This window comes from Harpia harpyja, chromosome 18, assembly GCF_026419915.1.
Source record: "Harpia harpyja isolate bHarHar1 chromosome 18, bHarHar1 primary haplotype, whole genome shotgun sequence".
Lineage (NCBI taxonomy): Eukaryota > Metazoa > Chordata > Aves > Accipitriformes > Accipitridae > Harpia > Harpia harpyja.
The window spans coordinates 4,919,894-4,947,028 of NC_068957.1; the positions used below are offsets into that span (position 1 = coordinate 4,919,894).

Genomic DNA, 27,135 nt, shown 5'->3' on the forward strand with positions numbered 1-27,135 from the left:
ACCACGTGTTGAGAATGGAAACCTGAATATGTGAGACATTTCTGTATTTTTAATGGTTTGCAATGGCTAAGCACATAACAGAGATGCACATGACTCACATTGAATTTGTGACAAACTTGGTCAAAATCCTGAAATTATCTATGGAAATGCCATGGTATATCAAGAAATAATGCCATTTTTTACCAGCATCATGTTCATCACAGAGGGACAGGCATCTCATTTAGTGCGGCTTGTGTAGTAAAAGTCTGGTGCACGAATATGTTTGAGAATGCAGGTCGTGGTTTTCAAATATATGAAACTCTAGTGGGCATTTGAGAAACCATTCACAAGACAGTAATTTCATAGACTTTGTTCTTGCTTGGTGTTACGAGCATTCTATAGTTTTTCATCTTTTTAAAAACAGTTGTCATGCAGCCAGGAAACCAAAATGATACTGTTTGCGTTAATTACTACTGGCTTTTCTACAGGCTACTGGACTATATATATTGAACAATAGAGATTAAAAATAGGGAGGTCTGTTCATTCGCTGTAGTTTCTGTTTGATGTAATCCACATTTTATGTTTAAGCTCATCTTCACTGCTGAGAGATGTGTTATTCTTTTTATCCTTTGGATAAGTAAGAGCAATCCTGATATCAAAGCACAGTAAAGACTAGCCACTTAACTTTTTGCCATAAGGTAAACTCATTGAGGTCAAACAGTAGTTCCACCTGGTGTTGAACGCTGTAAGTTTACCTTGTGGTAAAACCTGAGTCTTCATTTTGCTTTTATCCTGGAATTGCTCCTGCACACCACAATGCCTGCTCTTTATAATGTTTTTATCTTGGGACAGTTCATGGGAGTGCTACTGAATGACGAAAAATGCTGATTTTTTAGCAGTGGAGGCAAGTCCTTTGTTTCAGCATAGAAAACATGATTTTCATCCACATAGACTTCAAAAGAAACAGTAGGAATTCTTGAGAGCCTGATTATCATGGCATAATCACATTATCAGAGAGATTAGAAGCACTTTACTGTGTCTTTATGGTTTAGTGACACTCTAAGGCACTGGACAAAATTTTCAAGTGCTGTTAAAATCTTTCTTGTAGGGCACTAAGGCAAAAGACAGCTTTTTACTTATGGGCCCTGAAATCACAGAGAACACATTTAATTCTTCTGTCAGAGAGCTGCAGAACTGAACACAAGCAGAACGTGTTTACTGGTCTTTACTGTCTCATCTGGATATATTTCTCAAAGTGACCTGCAACAGAGCAAAACAAAAGCCTCCTAAAATTTTAATTCCTATCAGTTCCAGTCATTGTGAAACACTGTCATTAACCAGGCAATCAAACTAATTGAATACAGAAGTGTTAGCAATTCAATTAAGTAAGGAATTCACAGTGTTTTCTCTAGAAACCTTGGTGGACTCTTGGATGCTGTTGCTTTTGTGGGTGGTGGCTGGCTATAACACTAACACACCCATTTTTAGGGTATGTCTCTCCACTGCTGTGTTGCCTTGAGGTAAAAAGTCCACAACCCATATCTTGTAAGTGAGATGTTGCCTGAAAGACTCTGCATAGCTTGTGACTATGGGAAATTAAAGTTAAAGCTGAGACTGAAAGTGAGAGCAAAGCATGTGATTTTCATAACATGTTCCTTGTTGTGTACGGTTGCCAAGGACCACTGAAGATTTGTGGATTAATGTTACGATCATATGGTTCCCAATATAAAGGATTCCATTGATAATTAGCCCAGAGAGAAGAAAGCTAAAAATAATCAACAGAAAAGCCTTTTCAGATGGGAGTCTGTGCCTCTGGAAGTGCATGGTATGGACAGTGTCTAGACAGAAAAGGTATGGAATATAAAACATGCACTTGACCTCAGTTAAAAGGCCAGGATGAAACAACCACAACAGAAAGAGTGACATGGGGGAACTGCTGCACTTTAAAAGAAAACTGCTCCAGTAGTGAAGAAACATGGAATATGGGACAAAATGTTTTAGCCTAAACAGGTACTAAAAATGATCCTGGAAAAAGAATTTTTTAAATCAATTACAGTTTGTTTCACTTTGCTTGATTACTAACATGTAAAAATGCATTTTTAAATTAACTGTAAAGTCTTTTACCTGCCAAGGCATGGAGTCAGGACTTTGCATGTCTCCAGCTGAGATTACTAAAACACTTGCAGCAGGGAGCTGCATTCCTTCTGCTGTTTTAAGGAGTTAGGGAAATAGAAGGGAAACACGCTACAATGTGCATGAGTGTAGAGGAGAATTGAAAGGAGAAGGATTTTTTTTTTTTTTTTTTTTACTTCCTCCTCCATTCCATATCTTTTAATGTAAGGCTTGATCCTTTGCATGCATAATTTCATGTAATCCACTGACCGTCTTGCCAGTAGAAAGCATAGCCCTAAACTGCCATTTTCTACTGATACTTTGGGACTTTAGACTCTGTTGATCTCTTTCAGATTGTCTCAAAATGAACCAAATGAAAAGTACAAAAATGTTAACACAAAACTCTGTGTTAAGCATTCAACTGCCAAGAGGCAGTTTCTGAGGCTAATAAAAACTCAGAGCACCTACAGCAAATTTTTTTAAACATTGGCTTGTTTCAGAAACAAGTACTAGACTACTCTGCACATCCATGTAGTTATAGAACAATGAAAGTTCATCAGTCACATATGAATCTTTGCAGTTGTAGAAAAGGCTGCCATCTTCGGGCAATACTCAGTCATTGCACCCTTCTTTTTGTGCTCGAGAAATCAAAATCCACACCCAACCAGGAGAGCACAGTGGAAATAATCCCAATCTTGAGCCAACCATTGTACTAGTCTCAAATATGCTAAAATATGCTTTCTGACTGTATGTGACCCATGCAATTCTTGCGTCTTGTGTTATCTTTTTGTTGTGCTTGATCTAAAGCATAAGCAAAATCTTTTTGCACTTTACAGCTTGGAAATACAGCTACAAACTCAAGAAGCAGCAGTTTGATCTCAAAACACTGTTGTCTTCCCCTGTTCCTTCCTACAGCAATATGAGTAGTAATAAATCTTCCAGGAAAATGGGGAGGTTTCTTACCATTACTCATGACTTCCCTGAAATAACTTCTAAAAACTCTTTATCTCAGAATGTACAGGAAAAACTTTAGGATGTCCTAACTACCCTGAGAGGTATCAAATTGGATTGCAGATTGAGTTGGATAGAGTAATTGCAAAGGAGTTTGTAAACATGGTGCATTGACTTATTTTTTTGTTGTATATTAGGGTCGACCAGGACCGATAGGGCTTCAAGGACCGATAGGTGCACCTGGATTTACTGGCCCAGAAGGTTTGCCAGGAGCAAAAGGTGAGAGAGGAGCAGTGGGCTCCCCTGGACCAGCTGGACAGAAAGGTGACAAGGTAGGCTCAACAGTGACTTTTCTGCCCCTGCAATAGATCTATGGCCTTGTATATATTTTTGAATGAATAACGATAATCTTGGACTATCTGCCCAGGGGTAAGAACACAACAGCATCTCATTAGTGTCTTATGAGAATCTCCTGCTTTTATTTTTGAATGAGAGTACAGTTCCTAAAGCTGCTGAACATTGTAGCCATCCTGTAGATGAACCATAGCCAAATTAGTATTGCTGTTGCAAATAGTATTTCACTTCACGTGCTCAAGGATAGACGGGTGTTGTTACACTACATTTAGAGAGACCTGGTGCTGATTCCTGTGTAGAAGATCCTGAGTTGGTGTCTAGCAAAGCAAAAGGAATGGGCACTAAATGAAACCTGCAATTCAGTTTTGCGGGTGCAAAGTTATTTATAACAGAAAGAATATTATAAACTGTGTCATATTAAATGGAATAACCCATAAGGTGTGGGTGTCAATGAATGCAGTGTGCAAGAATGGGCAGAACAGCAAACAGAAATGTCTTAATGTCCTTAGGATCTATTCTGCTGTCTCTTCTTAGGAAAGAAGTATCAAAAGGGGAGTTTGGAGCTAGGTAAAAGCATGAATGAAAATACGAACCAATACTTTCAGTAATAAAAAGTAGGTACATGTGGATAGTTCATCTTAAGTTTGCATTGTGCACCAGGCATGTGTTTACATCATGGGTTTTGGGTTGCATGCAGAGGGCTCATTGAGTCCCACTGCATAGGCCAGAGCTGTGTATATGCTCCCACCACATAGCCTGATAGAGGTTATGTAGTGGATTATAAAATGGGGAAGTCTGATATTGTCTGATGCAAGGACTGGGATGAGATTCCTACTGTCACGCCTATGTGGTTGGACAAAAGGAATGTTTCAAGGACAACAGCTTGCAAGCTTAAAAGACAGAGGAAGTCCTGCATGCTGTGCCTGGTTTCTAAAATCTGAAGGAAGTCTGGGACATCAGGACAAGGGCTTGCATTCTGGGACTATCCCAGAGCATCTTACCAGTCTACTTGATGCAGGGTGCTCAGGTAATGTGTGCAAATAAGACAAAGACAGATGGTTTAGGTATCAGGACCTGCAGAGCAGAGTTTGTCTTCCATGTTTTCCTAGCTACCGACAGGTGAGCTAGCTAGATGAAAGCTAGCTCAATTGTACTTTCATATGCTGTAGTTACACCCTCTTCTCATTTAATATTAGTCAACACGCTGGAGTTCTAGTCACCCTTTCTCATAAGACAAGAACCAAGTAAACTGAAAATGATGACAATGAAAGTCATTGCTTTGGTGTTGCATTCATCTGAAAGGCAATGGAGGATTCAAAACAAGGACCGAGTGCTGATATGTGTGATAGCATTTTCATAATTCTAGCAGATAACACTGAAATCATTAAACCCAGATTTTGGAAGACACAGAAACCAGGTTAGGAACAGGCTTTTAACGATTGGAACCAATTTCCTTGCACTGAAAAATGCCTTATTTACTCCAGAACTGCTGTTTCTATCCATTGAAATGGATACATATGCAATATCAACATGCAATAAGATTCTGTGTCTTTATCCCTCGTGGAAGCAATATACTTTACCTTTCCAAAGCACGAGCAGTTTAGGCTGGATATTCTGCTTACACAGTCTCTTTCGCTACTGTTCAGAGCAGAGCAGTAGAACCAACGAAGTAGTAATTATTTGCAACTCAGCCAGGGGTGGTCTGAAGTTAATACAGTGGTCTGCGCATCTCCAGGTGGTGCTATCCAAGCACAGACAGAAAAGCCCCTAAGTCATGTTGAAACTCTTGGAAGGTCAAGTGTGACACTGAAAGTTAATCTTATACTGGACTGTTTATTTTCCTGGCATCTTGTTTTCCCCAGATGTACAGTAGAAGATTATATTTTTACTTTAAATTGCCTGATTAAAACATTCCTGAAACACTCATTTGGCATCCAGTCAAGCTCAGATGCTCAGTTCCTATCTTCACTGACCCCTGCGGTCAGAAAGAATCTGCGTGAGATAGTTTGCTCCTTTTGGTTTTGAAAGCTAAAGTCCAAGACTGAAAATGTTGGAGTAAAAAGTATCTTACAGGTAACTGAAATATACAGATTGATGAAGTGAAATATAATAAGTACTCTTTTTCTCCAGGGCCCAATGGGAGTTCCAGGATTTCAAGGCATCAACGGGATCCCAGTAAGTTTGCATATGTAAATACAAATCACCAGAATGTTAGTCACAGTCAAAAGCATGTAAGCACAATGAAACCGTCCTAACACATGCATAGTGTATCTTGCAAGTGCTTTCTTCTCTCTGGAGGGAAATGGCAGTGTTTGGTAGTCTACCTGCTGATCCCATGCTGTTTTATAAGAGGTTTGTATCCTATTATGGGATGATAGGAAGTTGATACGTATCAGGAAGCGAGCCTGAGTTACATGGGGATCCACTGCATCATTGATAAGCTTTTCTTTCAGCACCATGTTCTCTCAGCACCATGTCTAGAAAACACCATATCATAAAATCATAGACTTATGGAATTGAAAGGGACCTCAGTCAAACAGGCATGATCAGCTGTGCTTCAGGCCATTTTTAGTATGTGTTTCCTAACCGATTCTTAAAACCTTGTAATGATGGAGACTCTAACTTCCCTGTTAGAAAAGGTTTGCTAATGCCTAACTTCAGTCTTTCTTTCTGCAGTTTAAACCTCTTAGTTCTCATCTTACTCATCATGGACAGAGACCAGATTGTTCCCTTTTACTTTGAAGTAGCCTTCTTGTATGTGATAACTGTTATCAAGTGTCCCTCAATCTTCTTTTGCTATGATGTGAATGAAAACAATGATTAGAGCTGAGGTCCTCCAGACAATCCTTGCTTCTGCACTAGGTGCTAGTTCTGGTTTAGACCTGAGCCTTTCAGATACCTAAGACAGGAAAGAGACAATTGCTACATTTTCCAGGTGATAGGGGTAGATAACCACTTTCCCTGACCATCAGGAATTTTTTTGTTTCTTTCATTCTTTAGAACTTTAACATTCTAGTGACTGTTGTTTCCTTTACCGTACAAAAAATTATGTGCCTAGAGTGTTTTGACCAGCTTTCTTTTCTTTGGTTTTCCCCAGTGATTTTTGCAAAGGTGTCTTACACTTTACCTCAGGGGAGTTTTAGCTGGGCCAGCTTTAGAAGTTGCCCCAAACTTCCTTGCTCTCTCTACACTATTTAGCTTATCCTGGTTTCTCCTTTTGGCATTAGAATTCTTTTTCTTTTCTTGATTACATTTTTCTATTTTCTGTATCCTTGTGCCTTCAGACTATACTCATGCTCTTTCTCATCTTCCCTACTTCCTCTGCTGGCCAAGATCTCCAACAGTTGAGCTGTGTTTTCTTACTTCCTATCAAAAACTGAATTGTTTTGATAGATTGGCTGAAAATGCACAGTTGGCCCTGTAAATGAGCTTGCTTGATTTCAGTTCCTTCCTGGCCCTTGTCCTTCTCTCCCCCTCTGCTCATCCTTGCCTGTTTTCTCTCCTGCTCTACTCCCTTGCTGCTATTTTTTTCTTATCCCACCAGCCAACTCTCTAGCTCTGAAGAGAACAAGCTGTTCCCATAATACTTAATTTAATTGAACACACTGTGGGAACATGCTGTTCTCAGGGTATTTTTTCAGATGAGGCTCTGGAGAAAGGGGATTCCCAACAATGAGGGGAGGCAGAGATACAGCAACAGCCATTGCCAGGTAGTTGGCAGCAACAGGCATTTCAAGGAAAGAGTAGAGGAGGTAGATGAGAGGATTCAAAGTCTCCAGCATATGCAGATCTACTCAGCTTTTACAGTATTCCACTGGTGGGCGAATGGGAGAGAGGCAGATTTTGCTGCTCATGAGCAGTGAAGTGCTCACCACCGTGGCTCTTCTGTGCCACAAGTGCAGGGCAGAAAAGGGGGAAGGGAAACTAGTTCATACTGTTTACATTCTAGCCATTGACATAAATACTTCTATTCCAGGGTGAAAATAGCAACCACCACTGCTTGAGAAAATATTTATACTTTTGCCAGTTGTGTTTCAGGATAGGGAGTAGTTTAGGTTTGTTGTGAAATGCATACGAACGTATGCATGTTATATAGATGTGTGAAATGCAGAGCAAAGGAGAGGGAGCATGTGTGTGCTGATACATGTGAAAGAGAAGTAAAAATATATTGCTATCTCTGCACAATCTAAATATGAAGAGTGATTCTTTGTAGTATGCAGGTATGTTAGCGTGGGCAGGTATATTTTAGCCATGGCTAAAGGACTGCAAGGCTGTGATTCAGAGGGGAATCCCACTATTGACCTTAAGGGAAGTGGTGTTCCACAGAGTTCCCTTGGGGAATGCTGGTGGCAAGTAAATCATGTTGTTGCAGCTGGCCTGACTAATCCCTTTAACCTAGTAAATACAGCAGCGGCATGTGTTTATTGCTAGCCTTTCGTGTCACACTGTAGAAGAAACCCTCAAATCCTTAGTCCTACTCAGGAAGTTTATTTTTTCCTATAGGACAAGATTCAAGGATACCTCTAGAAAAGGCTGGAACTGGAGCCAGGAGATGTATATAGTTTTTCATGAACTGTCCAAGGAGTTTTAGAAGGAAATATTTCTATGAGAAGTGAGCCCTTGTCTGTACCATGAAAACTAGAGCTACATGGAAAGGCAAAGTTCTCCATTTTGTGACCCTCCTAGAGGAAATGCAAGCACTTGGTGATGGCTGTAAAAAGGCCCCTTTGCCGTAGCAATCCATGAAACTGCTTTCAATTAGTTTTGTGTTCACCCTTAATTGCATTTGTTTCCCTGTTTTTAAATATTTGTTGAGCTCTCCTGTTGGGATCACCTTTGTGCTGTTTGATTTAGAAAAGAGGCACCTTGGGATCACAGCGTTAGTGTACAAGCAAGAGTCAGATAAAGCAAGGGCCTAGATGAACAGTTTGAGTTTTCTTATCTGTCTCACAAGGAATGTCTCCTTTTGTGAAAACAGAGAGCACAGCCTGTATTTTAACTCAGGTCTGTAAACTGTAAACCCTGCTATGTATGAGTGAAGCTTGTAAAAGTCTTCTGCCTTAGTCAATTGAGGTGCTTGTGCTGAATTGGCACATCTGCCAAAACAGGAATTAGAGGAGGTGAGAGCAGTGAAACTATTAACCACCAGTTTTCAGGTCAACACAGCTCTTTAAATCAGTATTTTAAATCCCTGGGGAAAAGGTTCACTTAAGCCAGAACTTTACAGCTCTCAAGGAAGTCAGTTGTGGGTGCTCCTCAGGTAAGGTTCTTAAAACAAAACATTGTGAACTCTCGTAGCAGATTCGCTAGAAAGTAGGAAATCCTGTAGATTTTTTTCCTAAAGAAGAAGAGACAGCATGTGTATGTGTGTGTGTGTGTGTCAGTCTGTGTCATGCTTTGGCTCAGAACCACAGGCATGGATGCCACGGGATTAAGTGCCAGGGCCACAGATTTATTTAATACACATAAGAAATCACTGTGGTCAGCATACTTTATGTCCTCTCTTTGTGAGCCCTTCTCACATATTAAGAGGATACCAATGTCCTTTGGGCCACTTAACAGGCTGTGTTGGTCCAAGAGTTAGGAGATCTCACCCAAAGCTTTTCCCAAGACATGAGACCACCAGTCAGCTGCCTGCCGTGGGCTGGCTCTTGGCCAGCACTAAAGGCTTAGCAGCTTGGCTCCCCGTTGTCTAGCTCTGAGGGGCAGATGTTGGCTGTTTAGCTGCACTAAACCCTGCAGCTGGTCACCTTATGTTGTAACCGGATACATGTGCACTTGTCCCACGTAGCTTCTGGTTTTGTTAATGCTGTAAACAAAGTGAAAGACCTGATAGACATTGACCACTCTGGCCTCCCTCTGCGGTCACAGCCTGTCCCGTCAAAGACTTGCTGCTCTTGGCTATGACATCCCATATGGATGGAGGAGGGTGGATTGCCACTGATTTGCTCCAGCTTTGGGAACCCAATGAAATAATTTCTGAGAGACAAACATAAGTGGCAATAAATTGGTGCTTCAGCCTTCTCCTGTTGCTTTATCAGGGCCTGGCAAGTCCCTGCTTGCACACAACATGTGGGTATTTTGACAAACAGACTTTAATCATCAGGGCAACTGGTACTATGTATGCAGTGGTGCCTGATGCTACTGCTTTGGGATTACTTCATTCCATGTCCTGGGGCCTTGTTTAATCTCAAATTTATACTTGTCTGGGTGAGCTACCTTGATCCTGTAGCATAGACACACTTTACATTCATTCAGTTTGCACCTTATTGACTGACAGAGAGCAGATCCGGGCTCTCTCCCCTTCTCTCCATTTTGCTGGCAAGGATTGCAATGTAGTTGCCAAATGAGCTGGACCAAGGAACTCATCTGGCTGAAAATTAACCCCATTAAGAAACAGAACAGTTATTTCTCTACTGTGTTGGTTTCCTGCTCCGACTCGCCTATTCTGCCTGTGCTTATGCCAGCACAGGGAAGAGGTAGGTGTGAGTAAGCAGGCGTGTGTGATAGCCCTCCTGGCAGCAGCTGAGACCAGTGATCAGCCTGAATATTTACATAATTATGGCCTAAGTTGCTCTGCATCCTTGGGAAAGTCACTCTGCTGCTGTGTGCTCCCAGCTTCTCATCCATAAAATGAAGATTATAGCATTCCCACATTTTTGCAAGGCATTTTAAGATCCTTAGATAAAAGGCTTTACATTACTGCAAGGTTCTCATTGAGTTTGGTCAGAGCATATGCTATTGGCTTGGACTGGGAAGACCTTTAGCAACACAAATGTGTTTTGTTTTAAGTGTCAAGCATGAACGATTGTTAATGTTCTGCTTTATCTCCATTTTATCCATGTTTATTTTTTTACTTTCCTAGTGTGAGTCATAACTTGTTTAATGCCATATCTTAAGGACGAATCTTTGGGATCAAACAAAAGTACTTTTGGGATGAGTCAAGATCAGGGTGTACAGAGGGGAGGGAAAGAACTGTCAGTAACTGATACTATCTCCATAAGGTTCATTTTTCTTCTTACCACAAAACAGTGTCTTTCAGTGCTGCAGAACTCATTTCTATGAAAAGGAGGATAGAATAAGGAACTGCTTGAAACCTGGGTAGTGTGACTGACAGTTCTGCCTTTCTGTGTTTTGCCTACACATACCCATATGACACTGAAGAAAAAGTAACTGAAGTCTCAAACTTTGATCTCCTTTGCACCAGTACCATGCTGAGTAAACGCTAGTCAGATTAATAGAGGTATGCCACGGCAAAAGAGATGTGAAATCAGAATTAGGTACAATTGTATTTTACTCTGCTTGATTAATAATTGACTATTACAAATACTTTCTTTTAAATGCTGTTAGTTTAATTAGGTCTTTCTCCTGGTTGCTTTGCCTAAAGTTTTAAGTTTAATATAACAAGAAAAGCTGTTTTGCTTGAATGGCCTGATGCTGGAGCTGTAACATCTGTTGAACTATTAAAGGAAAGAATCCACACTGGAGAGGAAGGGAAGTCACTGAAACTTTAAGCAGATTGGAATTATAAATGCTCAGTATTGTTGAGTCTGCTTCTGCCCTTGTTTTTACATGAGCAACTTCCATTCCTGGTGTCAGGTGCACCCTTGCGTGCTGTTTTACACTGTGTTATATGCCATATATTTCAGACTGCTGTGGGATGAGTATTGCCCTTTCGGGACCTACTCATGCACAAGTTATGTACTTCAGAAAATTATCCCTTGGAGAAAAAGGTAATTAAATGAATGCAGCCAATGTTCTAGGATTTAAGCTTTGGGGAGGATAAACAATGCTGGCCGAAGAAGCTAGTTCTGTTGCAGTCTGCCATACACTGAACTTGAGTGGGAGTTGCGTGTTTCTTTTATTTTGTGTTGCCATTTGGAAGATATCAGTTTTTTGGGGACAGTATTACTAATAAAATAATGCATCCTGTCAGTCATTCTCTCTTTTTCCCCTTTTCACAGGGTCACCCTGGGCAGTCTGGACCTAGAGGTCTGCCTGGCCTCGATGGCTGCAATGGTACCATTGGGAGTCCTGGCGTTTCTGGACCAGATGGATTTCCTGGCCTACCTGGGCTGCCTGTACGTCCCAGCTCAAATACGGTGTTTTGTAGTCACTAAGCTGGGATTTGCTTTTCATGCCATTTTTGGAAAAGTAATTCCCAAGTACTTAGGAAGAACCCTAATAACCCGAAGTTTATTAACGTTGTTAGAGCTCAGTATAATTTTCTTACTGAAATTCCACTCTGAGGATAAAATGAAGATCCTGTGAATTCAGTATGCTCCCACACGAAATTATACCATTGTCACTGGTAGTATTCAAGCTAACTCAGAAGAAACCATGATAAAGTTCTTAAGAACCATGAAGTGTCAAACATGTTCCACCTGGCACTTTTCAAGTTAGTGGATGCTGATTCAGGAAAGGATGTTATTACATCTTCAAGTCTATGCATTTGTCGTGGTTTAACCCCAGCCCGCAACTAAACACCACGCAGCCACTCACTCACTCCCCCCCACACAGTGGGATGGGGGAGAAAATCAGGAAAAAAAAAAGCAAAACCTGTGGGTTGAGATAAGAACGGTTTAATAGAACAGAAAAGAAGAAACTAATAATGATAATGATAACACTAATAAAATGACAACAGCAATAATGAAAGGATTGGAATGTACAAATGATGCGCAGTGCAATTGCTCACCACCCGCCGACCGACACCCAGCCAGTCCCCCCGAGCGGCGATATCCCTGCCCCCACTTCCCCGTTCCTATACTGGATGGGACGTCCCATGGTATGGAATACACCGTTGGCCAGTTTGGGTCAGGTGCCCTGGCTGTGTCCTGTGCCAACTTCTTGTGCCCCTCCAGCTTTCTCGCTGGCGGGGCATGAGAAGCTGAAAAATCCTTGACATTAGTCTAAACACTACTGAGCAACAACTGAAAACATCAGTGTTATCAACATTCTTCGCATACTGAACTCAAAACATAGCACTGTACCAGCTACTAGGAAGACAGTTAATTCTATCCCAGCTAAAACCAGGACAGCATTAAATATTGGATGCCTTCCTTCATGTCTTAAGATAGCCAAAAGCTTCAGTCTCACTGAGTGTCAATAGGATTTACTTTCCAGGTGTTTTACTTTTGAAAACATTTTTCTACCAGGTTGGAATTTTATCTAGCCTGCATAGGACACCTTAAAGTTAGGTGTCTAATCTATTCATCTGGACTCTCCTCTTACAGAGAGTGGTACTTGCAAGAGCACTTCTCCCCCTTTACCTTTCAGGATGAATTGTCTTTGGAGATACCCATTTTTCTGCATTGACTGTAGAGGAAGTGAAGGTAGCTGGGTCACTCTCTACACTCTGTTTTAAGTGGGTAGTATTAGTTATAAGAACTCCACTCCTAAATGGTTTTGGGAATTATAGTCTTTTAAAAAAGTACGTGGTTATTTTTGAAGTGTAAGAAAAAATATTTGACTTGATACTAAAATATTTGACAAATACTTGAATATTTGTTCACATCCAAACCCCAATCTTACATACCCAGGTCGTGTGACTAATCATACATATAATGGAACTACTTTGCATGTATACATGAAGAAGAGGAAGAAAATACAGCTGGTGGATGTAAACAATGCTATTTGTTTCAGCATTTCTAAACTGTGCTAAGACATCTTTACATGTCATCCAGACTTGAAATTCATATGATGCTGAAAAATACTGAAGCAATAAGATCAAATTAAAGTACTGCTTTCTCAAGTAACTGATTTACTCATACCTGCTGCTCAGATTTCTATTTTGTAACGCTTGTAGGATTACACTTTTGGCAAGGAAAGCTGCTTGGATCAGCCAACCCCTCTCAAATTAAGTTGGCAATTAAATGAAATCACCTCAGATAAATTGGATGGGATGATCGAGATTGAAATAAATTGGGTAAATCTAGAATTATAATGGCAGCTTTTTCAGAAGATTCATGCAGTCTACCAGTTTTTTCTTTCATTGATTCTAAACAAACTTTGGTGATTTACAGTGTTAAACAAGAGATAGGATCCTAGAATGGTTTGGGTTAGAAGGGACCTTAAGGATTATCTAGTTCAACCCCCCTGCCATGGGCAGGGACACCTTCCACTAGACCAGGTTGCTCAAAGCCCCATCCAACCTGGCCTTGAACACTTCCAGGGATGGGGCATCCACAGCCTCTCTGGGCAACCTGTTCCAATGTCTCACCACCCTCACAGTAAAGAACTTCTTCCTTACATCTAATCTAAATCTACCCTCTTTCAGTTTAAAGCCATTACCCCTTGTCCTATCACTACATGGCCTTGTAAAAGTCTCTCTCCATCTTTCCTGTAGGCCCCCAGCAGGTACTGGAAGGCTGCTATAAGGTCTCCCTGGAGCCTTCTCTTCTCAGGCTAAACAACCCCAACTCTCTCAGCCTGTCCTCACAGGGGAGGTGCTCCAGCCCTCTGATTGAGCAGGTCCATGTCATTCCTGTGCTGGGGGCTCCAGATCTGGACATGGTACTGCACGTGGGGTCCCACCAGAGCAGAGTAGAGGTGCAGAATCACCTCCCTCAACCTGCTAGCCACGCTTCTTTTGATGCAGCCCAGAATGCGATTTGCTTTCTTGGCTGTGAGCGCACATTGACAGCTCACATTCCGTTTTTCATCCACTAATACCCCCAAGTCCTCCTCCGCAGGGCTGCTCTCAATCCACTCATCGCCCAGCCTGTATTTGTGCTCGGGATTGCCCCAGCTCAGGCGCAGGACCTTGCACTTGGCCTTGTTGAACTTCATGAAGTTCGCACAGGCCCACCTCTCGAGCCTGTCAAGGTCCCTCGGGATGGCATTGATATGTATATGAACGGGAGGGTTACCCCATGTCAAACAGATTCAACTGGGATCTTAAAAGTTGTCAAAGGCCTAAAATAAAAGGGAAATCTAATATAAACAGGAAAATACCAGAGAAAACGTTTGCAGAACCTTGTTTTTCTAAAGCCTCAGGAAGTCTTGAGTTGTCATAATACCACAGCTGCTTTGACAAAGCTACAGTGGTACTTTTGCAGTTTACTGGAGCCAGGAGTTTGCCTTGTTCATTATGCTGAATATAAATTCTTTAAAAACTAAATCAATATTTTTTCCAGAAATTTATTTTTTACTTTTTTTAATCAGGGTCGTCCTGGCCCAAAAGGCCTTAAGGGAGAACCTGTTTTTGCTCAAGGCAGTCTTAAAGGAATGAAGGTAAGACTTGTCATCATGTAGGAGAAAATGCAGTACAAGAAACACTTTGATGTCCTACAGGTTGCAAGGCTGATGCTGCAGGTTAGATTGCTCATGGTGTTAGATGTGTGTGTCCTGGGTATGTCTGAATGCAGAGCTGTGAAAAAGGCCTTACAGTAACTTCATTAATGACAACACGGAGTGCTCTCAGAAAGTGGAATTGCTTGGTCTTTGCAGAGATCTCACTCATCCCATACTGGGACATTGCTCATCCCGTTACTGTTTAATATAGTTGCTGACACTTCACGCGTCTATGGAGAGCTAACACCATTTGTTTGTGGTGTCAAACCATGGATGTGAGAAATTTCTTGTAAGCTTATCCTGATTTACATGAGGTAGCATATGTGTTTCTAGATGTAGATGTAGCAAAGGAGGGGCCCTTCACCTACTCTGAACTTCCCTATAACTGACATTGTTGCATGTGCCAGGTCTGTTGAAATAACAGCTCAGGAAATTCACAAGTGCATGTTAAGATTTCTACTGCGAGATCCCAGCTGCCTCCCAGTGTTTTTTTGTGCTGGGAGGTACTAGTAAGTAATGAGTCATACTCTCTGTTTAAATACATAGTATTCCATCCTTTGCCGCTGTGAAGTTGGGATTTTACTCTCTCTATTTAATAAGGACCTCACCCTGAAATGTCTGTATCAAGTCTGTAATTTTATTTCCTGTACAGAAAATACAAACTATGGGTAGACAATTTCAGTTCATTGTTCAGAACTGTGAATAGGTTCTTGAATATGTTCACATAAAAGATTTGGTTCTTTGTTGCCTTGAAACAAAGACTCACCAGCTTACCATGGTTTTGATTTTTGCCAGAAGTACTAGGTTTGGAATAAATCTACAAAGGATTCAATATCTCTTGTGGTACTGAATTCAGCAATATTTAGCAGCCTCATGCTTCATTAAACACTGAAAATATTAAGAAATTTATTCTGTCATGTAAGGCCCCTCACACTGACTTTGTTGGTCAAAATTAAGAACTTTTCTAAAATTCTACCTACATTATATACACTCATAAGTTAGTAAAAGTTAAATAGATCTTTGTTTATTTACTTCAATATTTATGGGAAATACAGATAATTTGATATAATAATGATGTGCTTTTACATATTTTCTAGTGGTTTTGTAATGAAAGTTTTTATAGTGTATTTTCCAGTGTTTTTACAATTAATACATTTTTTTCATGCCAGTTTAGTTTCTCTTGTTACCCATAAATAAAATGGTTGTAATTTCTCTGGAGTTTTGGAATCTCTCCATTACCCAGTTTAAATATGGAAGCACAGGTGTCAAAATATTTTCCCATTTACACTTGATCTAATATTAACTAGCAGCAAATATCTCTATTTATACAAAACTTAATGTTCCTTATAGGTTGTTGCAATAACATACTGTAATTTTTACTCATGCATTTATAATTTTTAGGGAGAAAATGGTCTTCCTGGATTGGATGGAATTTCTGTAAGTTATTTAATTTGGGAAATAATGGTTTTAAAGAATATTAAGTGGGTAATTTTTCTTGTGTTGGTTTTCAAGGACACTTTTCAAATTAGTGTATTTACATGTATTTACATGTGTGATACCAGTAGCATGAGCAGTTCCAGCTTTGTAATGGTATGAGTGGATCCACATGGTAGAGGAAGTCAGATTTTTGCTATTATCTGTTCTGGTTTTCCTTTTTCAGATCAAACTCCCTTCTACCATTGAAATCTGTAACTTTGATTTTCAAAATACATCTAGTAATATGAAATGGGCTGTTATAGTATTTAAATTGGCATACTTAATTAGGGGGTATTACTTAATGTTTCCTGAGACTGACTTTGTCTTTGGTTGTGGTTTGATGGGGTAAGTGCTACACATTCTGTATTTGTCCCATGTTCTTCTCATAGGGCCCAAAAGGTTTTCCAGGTCCAATAGGTTCAGCAGGCCCTATAGGATTACCAGGTTTGCAGGTAAGAGACCTCAACTGTTGGACTTATTGATAGAACAGTTCAAAATGTTGGCAGTTTTCCCTCCTTGTCTGTATTTGTGTCATGAAAATGAGCAAAAGGGTGTGTGCATCTAAATGGGCTGAGCACAGCTGACTTCAAGCGTAGAATACTTGAACTTAGATAGTTTAATCTAATCACAAGAGGGAAGGCTCCTCTCTGGAGCAGTGTTCAGAGCAGCAATCATGAATGAGGGCTCCAGCAAAGCCCTAGAGTGCTGTCTACAAACACTACATTACGCTGAGTACTTCCTCGTCTTGGGAATAGAGGTAATACGCTGACCTCTGCATGTTTGGAGACTTTGTCATCATGAAATATGCTAAAGAGTTGCTTTTTCAAGATGCTATAAGTGAGTTTCCATTGGGCAAAGGTAAAAATGAACTACGTGTTTGTTGCTTTTAAACTGAAGTTTGCTCTTAATTAACCACAGTACCAAAGGGCTGTGCTGTCTATTACAGATATGAACACTTGAAGATCATGTGTATCAGTTACTTTTGCTTTGGGGGCAAGAGGTGAAAGTTCGGGTGTCATGGCAGATCCTAGCATTGCTCCAATTGTGTGCATCCTAATTAAGTCAAAAGAAATAAAATCTTGATCTTGTTCACATTTAGGGTCCAATGGGTCCACCTGGGCCACCAGGTCCAAAAGTAAGTACCTACCTTTCCTGTCTTCTTTCTACACCTGATTGTTGGCTTTTTTAACAGTGCTGTGGGCCTACATGATAGCAATGCTTTTGTTGTTGTTTTGTTATTCATTCATCATTTTTTTTTTCTCTCCTAGGGTAACATGGGATTAGGCTTTCAAGGAGAAAAAGGAGAAAAGGTAGGTGAAATTTGTTCTGTTATGCAAAGACCATGAAATATCAGTCTAGTGTTCCATCATAGCTTGATCCTCTAGAAAGCAGCTAGATTCTAGCATTTTCTTCTTTTCCTTTTTCTTCTCTTGTCTTGGACTGATTGGCAGTCCAAATGCTAAAGAGTCTTGCTGGTTCATTATCTGTTTGTACACAAAAAAAGAATGGCAGCTTTTTCTAGATGAAGAGGGGGAAAGGGAAAATCTCAGTTCAGCACGGTAGTTTCATGGTTACCAAGACATGAGGTCCTTAGACATTTTTTGAATCTCTGTCTTTCAGTTTCTTTCAATCTTCAGCTGTTGTATTGAATTATTCTACTGACTTCATTCTTTTTGGCTTTCATAATATTCTTTGGGTCAACCAATGTGTAATTTATAGTCTCACTGTCCTAAATGGGTGTCCTGCAGTCTGTGTGAGAATTTGCATGGGCATAATGGGGCTTCTCAAAGTTCTCAATATGGGACTTGATTCTGCTGCTGTTAAAATCAATTCTTAGCATTCTACATCTCTAATTGTTTCTTGTCTCCTTTTCTTTCATATTTCTCCCCAAAGTTTTTCTGGAGTGTTTTCCTGTTGATTCAAAAGCTGAGCCTTTTTTTTTTTTTTTTACTTGCCATGTGTTATATCCACAACTCTTCTGAAACAGATTGCATTAATGCATTTTGTTCATCTTAATTTTCAGTCTGGTTTTTTGACTTCCATGACCAAACTCCTGTGCCAGCATTCAGGCATACAGATATTATGTACATGGGATATTACAGTGACTTTTTTTTGATTTGCAAGGCACTTTCATAGGAAATCAAACATGTTCTGCCTATGTTAATAGCTTCCTCTTTTGCCAACAGGGTGATGTAGGGCTGCCTGGCCCTCCAGGTCCCCCACCGTCCACTGGAATACTGGAATTCATGGGATTCCCAAAAGGGAAGCAAGGAGAAAAGGTTTGTAAATTCAGTTTACAAACCCTCCCCCTCTCCATGCTCCTTCATTCAAGGCTGAATGAAATTATTGGACAGTGAAGACTGTTATATTTCCAAATAAAAATAATTTTGTGTACTAGTTTAATCTGCCAGATGGCTATTGAGTAAAAATATTCTTAGCTCAGGGCATTGTGGACCACTGGAGAATGCATACCTCCCAGAAGCAGAAATATGAAAGCTATTTAAAGGTTTTCATTATTAATCCTAAAAATAAATGAACAGTAGTTTGTTTCTGTTGGACCTGTGAAATTGTGTCAACCGAAGCAAAAAAACCAAATCCATTTAGACAAATACATAAAAAGCTCCAGCTCTTTTGCTTTGACTATGATGCACACTACTCTGAAATAATGAGATTTCTCTCCTTTACTTTGTTATTCTGGCGTTTACTGAGATACATATTTAGCTCATCAGTGTTTTCATAAAAGATATATGGATCTTGAGTTAAAGATTCTCTACACGCATGAAATTTAAGCATACTGAATTAATCTGGGACCTATACAGGCTGGTTTGGGAGCCCAGTCTGAGCTTGCCTAAGTCCCTGCATAAGTCATGAGAGATATTTACTTGGCGGAGTACATTAGCATGAGGTGGGATTCAAAAAAACACTATTGCTTTTGGCTCACTCTTGAATTTGTAAGCAGGATTATGAAGACATTATGCTATCTCATCATGTGTTATTTTGCTGCTTTCCATGAAGTACTGTGCATGTTCCAGTTCCCTAGGTGACAATATGAAATGCTTCTAGTTTGACTTCTAGCAGTGGAGGGCAGTAGAACAACAGTTCCCAAGTAGTGGTCTTTGAACCCATGGGAAGTGGTCACAGACAATCTGTTGCATGCACTGGCACTGTGCTGAGAGACACTATATCTGGCACATGATGACACAAATCAAGTATACTTGCTGACAAACAAATTACGAGGCCTTACTTTAGGAGTCAGGAGCGTGATGGGTGGATTGGGGAAAGTCTTGCTTTCACAGGCACAGTGATTTATTGTGTTTACCTCTTCCCCTTGTCAGGGTGAGCCAGGCCCTCAAGGATTCCCTGGAGACAAGGGTTTGCCTGGCATGCCGGTAAGGACAGAGGAGAGTTTTTAATATATGCCTAACATGGGTTAGATGGTTCAACACCCTCTGAATAGTTCACAAGGTCTCTATAGGAATTTCTGGGCACCACAGTACTTTGAAAATCTGATAAAAATGTCCACAAGATTTTTTGAAGAGTTTAACTGTAATCTGATAGTTTTTTGTCCTGGAGACAGAAAGAAGATAATGCTGTCCTACTAGAATGTTACAAAGCAGCCGTCATTTCAGTACATGTAATCTGCAGTTTGCAGGGACCTGCAAGTAGACATACCCTTTACATTGCCACTTGATGGCAGTATTTCTTGATGTCCCACAGAAGGCTAGACATATTTAAAAAAAAAAAAAAATCCTGGTTTTTTCCCTTTAATTATGTCTAAACATATTTTTTGTTATTTTACTTTAAAGTTGTAAAGCACATGCAGATCCTTCTGTCTGTATATATATCCAGCTTTAAAATGGGCTGTTTAACATTAGTGCTCATAAACTCAGGAATGTGTAGCATCTTCTCTGTATGAATCAAGAACAACAATTTATCCCTGGATTCCAGGGAGCTATTTCCCAGTTTATAACCTTTTGTAAACACAGGTTATTTTGATAAGTTTAGGGAATAAATATTTTGTGGAACTTCTGACTAATAAGATAAATTGTTTGCCAGTTTCTTCAATGTACAGATGTTCCTAGTAGAAAGACGTGCAAGGAAAACCTGTACATGAAGCACAGTTTGTTACTAGCCTTTCTGGACATGTTCCATTATGTGCATGTTTAGCTTTATGCATCACAAGAGGCCCGTTGAAGCTGGTGGGGTTGAACATACGTGTGAACTTAACCACAACCATAAGATATTTCAAGACTGAAGCCTGAAAATTGCTTAACTACTGTAACTCTCGCTGAAATTAAATCCTGGTGTTCTATCTCTGGATTTGATACTTCTTGCTGACTGGGAAAACTACTAAACATTTCCAAATGTTGAGCGTGAAAATACTAGTTTTGTGTCATTCTTAGCCTTTAGAAATGAAAAAGGGTGGTCTGAGCACTCCCTTGAGCTGCTGCTGTTAAGAAATGAGATTTGAAATAATTTCTAAATGTAGAATACAATACAGAGTAGCATTGGCAGGACTTTGCTGTTTATAGCATGGGGTTACTTGTGTTTGCTACTGAGAGATGTGCCATGGTTTAAATGGATGGAAGTCATGGGAAATGAAGACGATAATGTACTGCACATACTGCCAAGTCTGGTTGATACAGGTTTTCTTTCTGAGGCAGAAGAGTCACAGCAGAAACAGTCAGTTCCCCTTGTCTCTCTGTTGTACTGTTCATTAAGAGATGGGTTTGTGCTCATTTTGTCTTAGTGTTGTGCTATTCAGTTCCAAACAGATCACAGATCTAATGGTGACATTTTCCCTCAGGGCTTTGGAGGTGTTGGAGAAAAAGGAGAAAAAGGTGTTCCTGGCTTACCGGGTAGCAGGGTAGGTAACTTTACAAAATCCTTAAGTGTCTGTTCTCAAACACATGAAGTGGGCCTTTCATCAACAGAAGCATTCCCAAAGCACGTAGGAGTCCCAGACATAGGAATGGGTCCTATAGTAGCCAGCACCATACAACAACAGAACCAACAGACAGTTCTTATCTCAGTACAGTCTCAGATTAAAGGTGAGATGAAAGGTGTATACAGACAAAGCAGTCCAAGAAAATCATACAGAAGTATTTAGTGGAGGTCTTGATACTGCAGGGCCTGTGTTTTTCCAGTTTTTTTGAAAGCTTCACAGAAAAAGAAGCTTGCAGGAAGTCCAAATGAGGATAGGGAGCTCTTAACCAGTGCCAGAACCAGCCATGAGAGAACACAGATAGCTACTTCGGGAAGAAATGGGCAAGCTGGCAATAGATGTTGCTCTAACTAGTCAATGAATGTGGGAGTTAACAACATGCTCAGTCACATGCCAGCCATAGATTCTTCAAACCACCGTGACCCTGCAGAGACATGCTTATACACGATAGGAAGACCAAAGCATTCTGTTCTGCATCTGCAGAATAAATTGTCAAGATAGAAAGTCTTGATTGCCTTAAGTTTCGTGGCTTTATTATTACAAACTACCTACCTAACTTCCTAGTAAGTTTGGACACCATGACTTACTTAACTTGAACCACCAATTAGAAAGACAATGGCTAAAGAAGATAAGACTTCTTTTATCAGTTATTCTGCTGAATTCTTTCAGTTATGATTGTTAATATTTGAGAGATACGGAAAATCAGTGGTAGCTTCTCCTTTTGAAAGTTTTACCTTCCCATTCTTTGGTGCTGGGTTATTTGGAGCCTGATATAATAAGACCAGACTGAGATAGAGCCTCTGAAAGTTAATGGTTTTTTTGCTGTTCTAGGGTCTTTTGGGACTGGATGGATCTGATGGGATTCCAGGGAGAAAGGTGAAATTTCTTTTATTTTTTACTGTACTTACAATTACAGAAGCCATCTAGCTGCTTAAGATCTACTGAATTCCTTATGTAGTGGCTCCAAGTTCTCTGGTGGATGAATGCATGTGCCTTACTAAACTAGTGAGAGCTACCTAGAAAGTCCATGTAAAACTCTAGATCCCTTTAACTGTCTCTCTAGTTATCCCTACATATTCAGAGGACCACCTCCACAGACTGGAAATTGTACATTCCCTCCTGGAACAATCAACTCTCCCTCCTTTCCTCTTTTGGGGGTGGAAATAGCCAGATGATCAAGTGGCTGAAAACATGTTAAAGCTCTTCCACTTGCAGATACAGCAGTGGAAGTTGTTCAAGAAAGCAGCTTTCAGGAATACAATTTTCATTTTGCAGCCTGAAATTCAGTCACTTTCTTGTATATTTTGTTTTATGTATGTCCTTTTCAAGATATACTGAAGGCGGTGGTATCTCCAATATAATCTAATTCATATCTATATGTTAAAATTATATGATTAAACCCAAGCCCTTTATGGCAAGTTTCTGAACAATACTGTTTATGGGCTATATTGGGGCCTATAGCTGTCCAAGACTTCAGAATCACAGGCAAGGTTTAAAGTTAAGGTTCCCTGCTCCAGAGCTCTTGGAATATCCCATTTTGTCTGCAGCAGCAGTGGGATTTACAGTCCATACTGGGCCAGGTTGAATATGTTACCCCACAGAGAACAGTAGATCGCTCCTATATGGATTTCCAGTCACACACCCAGAAATGGGAATTTTGGTGTCCCTGAGAATGCTACCAGGAAATGGATAGCTGGAGGGCTAGATCTCCCAGTGTCACTTTAAATGTTTTGGTGCCAATAATTTGTTGGAGGGGGAACAGAGTAGAGGGGAAAGTGTGAGGGACAAGGAAAGTAATGCTCTAGACTCCTCACTCCACAAGCTTTTCTATGGTTCTGTGAGAACTCCAAGGTGTACTCCTGATCCTCATGCCTGCTCACAAGTTCCCACCACCTTTACAGCACAGGGAGGCCTGAAGGAGCTCTGGTATTTTGCGAGTGCTTAGAAATTGATGCCATCAGTTTCCTCTTTCATTATTTCTTCTGCAAATGTTTGGTAGGACAATGAATTCAGTTTGTGATTCAAGTCCAGGCACTGCAGATGTCTCAGCTAACAAATACTGCCACTGTCTTATTGTCTCACTGCGTAACGATGTTCCCCTGTGTGACTTTGCAGGGTCATCCAGGTATTCCAGGGTATCCAGGACTGGATGGAGTCGAAGGCATGAAGGTAATTTCTCACATGAAAATACTAAAGCATTGCTTTTTTAAAAATATTTGCATGAATAAGTAAGTATCATTGCCCTAATCAAATCTCTTCTTTACCTCTGTATCACTGTAATTTTCAGTATGTTTCAGTTCCTCATTTACTTTATTGTTAAGGATAAAAATGAAAGGTTGCTGAACTATGAACACTCAGATACTTTAATACCTTTACAATGTTCATTCATGTAACTTCATGACTTACAATTGTAGGTGTAATCTCTCTGGTCTCCTTCATCCTTACACCAATGCCATATTTACTGGACAATTGAGGCAAAATTAGATGGAAGTAAGTGGATGTTAAGATGGTTGCCACACTATCTGAAGTCTTAGATCACAGATCTACAAGTATTGACAAGCCTGAAAAGAATGTGTTCAATTTCTTGTACTGGAGATAGGCAGTGCATAGCAGACATTTTCTGGGTATCTCACAACTCGGACAGTCAGACATCTGGAAACTGAGTGGAAAATGGTTGGATAGTAGTTTGCTGTGAAAAACACTTATCTGCCACCAAGATTGCTATATGGTTGGCAGACATGTGAAATGCAAGTACTGAAGGGCTTTTTTGTGCAGAGCATATGGAAGAAGTAGTAGTGCAGGTTTACGCACAGAGGAGCATTACCTGAAGAAGCAATAAAGTGTGCACTGCCTTGGATCACTGCATGGTGTTTATATTATAAATGTGATGGCAATTTGGACAACAGTCAGATCTTTCACTTGCTATTTCAATGAGGATTTGATACTGTGTTAGAGCGAGAGGAAGGAATGATACTGCAGTTGGTCACAACTTGCTTGTTCTACCTGGGTGATTTTATGGAGGAATCCATTTTCCTGGAAGCTCCTGTTACTGAAATGCAGGATTCCAAGGCAACAGATAGCTGCAGTGATCAATGCTTTTAAAAATGAGTATGTTCATAGCAGCTCTCTCACTTTTACCACAAGGTGAACAAACATGATCTACCTGATATTGGTCAATATGCTGATATGATAACTGGTGTCCAGTACACACGGTATATACATGTCCGTGCTTCCTATTGAGGTAACAGGATGCCTTCAGAGGATAGCTGGATAGTAACAAACACTTGATCTGAAGCAGCCATCAGTTTCATCAGGCAGGAAGTAGGTAAGTCAGGAGAGCAGATGATTGTGAATAGCAGAAGAACAAAGTGAATGCTTCACCAAGACAAAGAATGATGGTTCGTCAGTGAATGACCGCAGACATTGCTACCGTTATACAGTCTGTTTCCTGACAAGCAGTCTTCCCTCCATCGCCCATCTGAATGTGGCATGAATCTTTTTCTTCTACAGGGTGAATTAGGTGACATCGGTCCCCCAGGCCCTCCTATCGTTATTGACAGGGAAGGTGTAGTCATTTCAGGTATACATTTCCATTTTGTTTTGGAACTTGTCTAAAGCACATTTTCTGATCCAACATTCCTTCTTACTATATTTTACCACTTTTTCACATTGTGTATTGGGTCTAACCCATCCCTTGTTATTTTTCCTTTAATTTCTGTATTGTTGGCATACAGATACGTTTGGTCCCGTGTTTATAACTTCAGAATTTACAATAAACCTTTCATCCTCACATTGCAGAATATGTTTCAAGGCAGAATGAAATTTAGTGCCTGGGAGGCTGACTGTGTGTGAGCATGGGGAAGTGCTGTGTGTCTACCTGTGTGTCTGTCTTCAGTGTACTAAGGAAAAATAGCTTCCCTGTTTTACCTGGAAATGGGTACTCTGAATGTCATTCTGCTATTATTTGTTGTTCAATGTGGTAAGAATATTGTTGAGAAAATGAGCTTAATTAATGCCACAGCTGAATAAGGTCTGGATGGGAAGAGTCTCTGAAGCTATAAAGGTAAGGAGACAAATTGTATGATCTCTCCTATTCTTCCTCCTTCACATGCAGTCAAGTTTGAAACAACCTCTAACAGTTCAGGAGGGATTTTTCCCATTATCGTTAACTTTGACTAACAGGCTTACTGCTAATGGCTTTGCAACCTTTGCTGTCAATGACATCAGTAGCTACTGGGGTAGTTGACTGAACAGAAGTAGTTGACTTTCAACAGAAGTTTTCATGAGATTTTTGTCCTTGTTTTTCTGTACTTGTCTAACAGGTGCCCCGGGTGACCCTGGAAACCCAGGAATACCTGGTCCTCCAGGAGACGAAGGGATCAGTGGTTTACCAGGCCTTCCAGGAGCTCCAGGGTTTCCAGGCCTGGAGAGAGGTAGTGTTGCGTTAAAGCACAACAAAGTTTGGCAGAAAATAAACCTACTTGCATTCCAGCTTGTCCTCGGATGTCAGAGGCGCTGGGGGCGGCTAGGCTTAGATTCTGGATGATGCCCAGTTCAGCACTGTAAGTCCAGTCACGTTCAATATATTGAACTATCACGATTATGGATGCACTAATAGTGCACTGTACTTTCAATTTAGCTGTGTTCAATGAATTAGAATGGCCAGACTTAGGGAGTTTCATCGTGCTCGATGAACTATCATGGCTAGATTAATGAACAGTACAGTTTATTAAAGCACCAGTACAGGTTCTTTTGGATTGCTGGTGATAAATACACTGTCTGCAAAGCATATGCAAATAATAATACAGTCGACTACAAGCACACTAAATTATGGAAAAACTCTGTAGAGATTTCTAAGTTTCCTGGGGAAGCACTCGGTATAACCAAGGGTTCAAATCTTACCCAATAGGTGTCCTTATGGGGGGGAAGAGAGGTTCAGCCCATCAACTGATCCCAGAAGTCAGCGATGTCCTCCTGACTTGTCTATGATGGTGTCTTCCCTTGCATTCCTCCCCTCTTAAGCTCTTTTATACTGTTTTATTTTTAGGTGGAGCTTGAGTGACTCTAGTCATACATACCTTTATTATGATTAGTGTAAAACCTCCTCGCTTTACTTTTAAAGGTATATGCTAGAGAAAATTCAGAGCGCATGCTCAGTTGAGGGGTAGTCGCACCTTGGAGGCAGGTAGCTTTTGGGGTGGAGGTGTGTTTTGGTATTATAATGAGGTTATAATGAGCAAAGTTCACCCAGATAACATGATTTAGCGTGTCACTGCTCCAGAACTGGGCACTTATGATAGAAGAAAGACAATCGAGTTGACAGAACCCCTTTTTTTCACCTCCTTGCTTCAGTGGACTCAATACAGGGACCTTCCATTCTTGTTCCAGTAGTTCCAGTTCCCTATCCCTGCAACGATATCACAGAGCCTGGCTGCGGTGTGTCCTCTCTGCTCCACCCTCCATGTTGTTTCTCTTAGAGTCAGCATATCAAGCTCCCCTGGTGTTGCTAACATCTAAGGTTGCAGGTTATGTTGCTTAGGGAATTATTATGGAACAGATTTCTTGCATATCCACTGCATTCCACCCTGGAGGTTCACCTTCCCTTAAGGAGGTGAGGGGACATATCAATAAATCATCTCCAGCAATCATTCCACAGTAAAGCAGCTGCTAACAGTGCCCTTAGCAAGCTGTTTTTTGTGGTTTTTTGCTGAGAAGACTTGGAGTAGTAGCCTGGAGATGGTGAAGGTATTGGAGCAAGCCTCTCCCTGCTCCTTCAGCTGGCTGATTTGCAGACTGCTGTATGAGACATAGGAGGCAGGGATGACACATAGGGAAACCAAGTATGTTGACTTGGATGGGAGCAGAATTAGTCCCACAATGATTACAGCCTAGGTAAGTCTTCAGGTGTGAATATTTGATGTAACAGCATACACAGGAGGTTGGTTGTTTGACTTCCATTTTGAATTAGTTGATTGGCAGAATCTTTCCTACACTATAAATAATAGCAAATGTTTTTGAAAATTATT

At 40.5% G+C, this 27,135-nt stretch overlaps 1 protein-coding gene across 1 annotated transcript in view; it reads left to right on the top strand.

The window, feature by feature from the left end:
• COL4A6 (collagen type IV alpha 6 chain) overlaps positions 1-27,135 on the top strand; it is a 141,799-nt gene that overhangs the window by 83,334 nt on the left and 31,330 nt on the right. Inside the window, exons 5-19 of the mRNA XM_052813083.1 lie at positions 3,240-3,374; positions 5,527-5,571; positions 11,361-11,477; positions 14,560-14,628; positions 16,090-16,125; positions 16,554-16,616; positions 17,264-17,299; positions 17,433-17,474; positions 18,351-18,443; positions 19,500-19,553; positions 20,972-21,031; positions 21,941-21,985; positions 23,225-23,278; positions 24,620-24,689; positions 25,432-25,542. Coding sequence (XP_052669043.1) covers positions 3,240-3,374; positions 5,527-5,571; positions 11,361-11,477; positions 14,560-14,628; positions 16,090-16,125; positions 16,554-16,616; positions 17,264-17,299; positions 17,433-17,474; positions 18,351-18,443; positions 19,500-19,553; positions 20,972-21,031; positions 21,941-21,985; positions 23,225-23,278; positions 24,620-24,689; positions 25,432-25,542 — 1,030 coding nt within the window. The remainder of the gene's footprint in view (positions 1-3,239; positions 3,375-5,526; positions 5,572-11,360; positions 11,478-14,559; positions 14,629-16,089; positions 16,126-16,553; positions 16,617-17,263; positions 17,300-17,432; positions 17,475-18,350; positions 18,444-19,499; positions 19,554-20,971; positions 21,032-21,940; positions 21,986-23,224; positions 23,279-24,619; positions 24,690-25,431; positions 25,543-27,135) is intronic.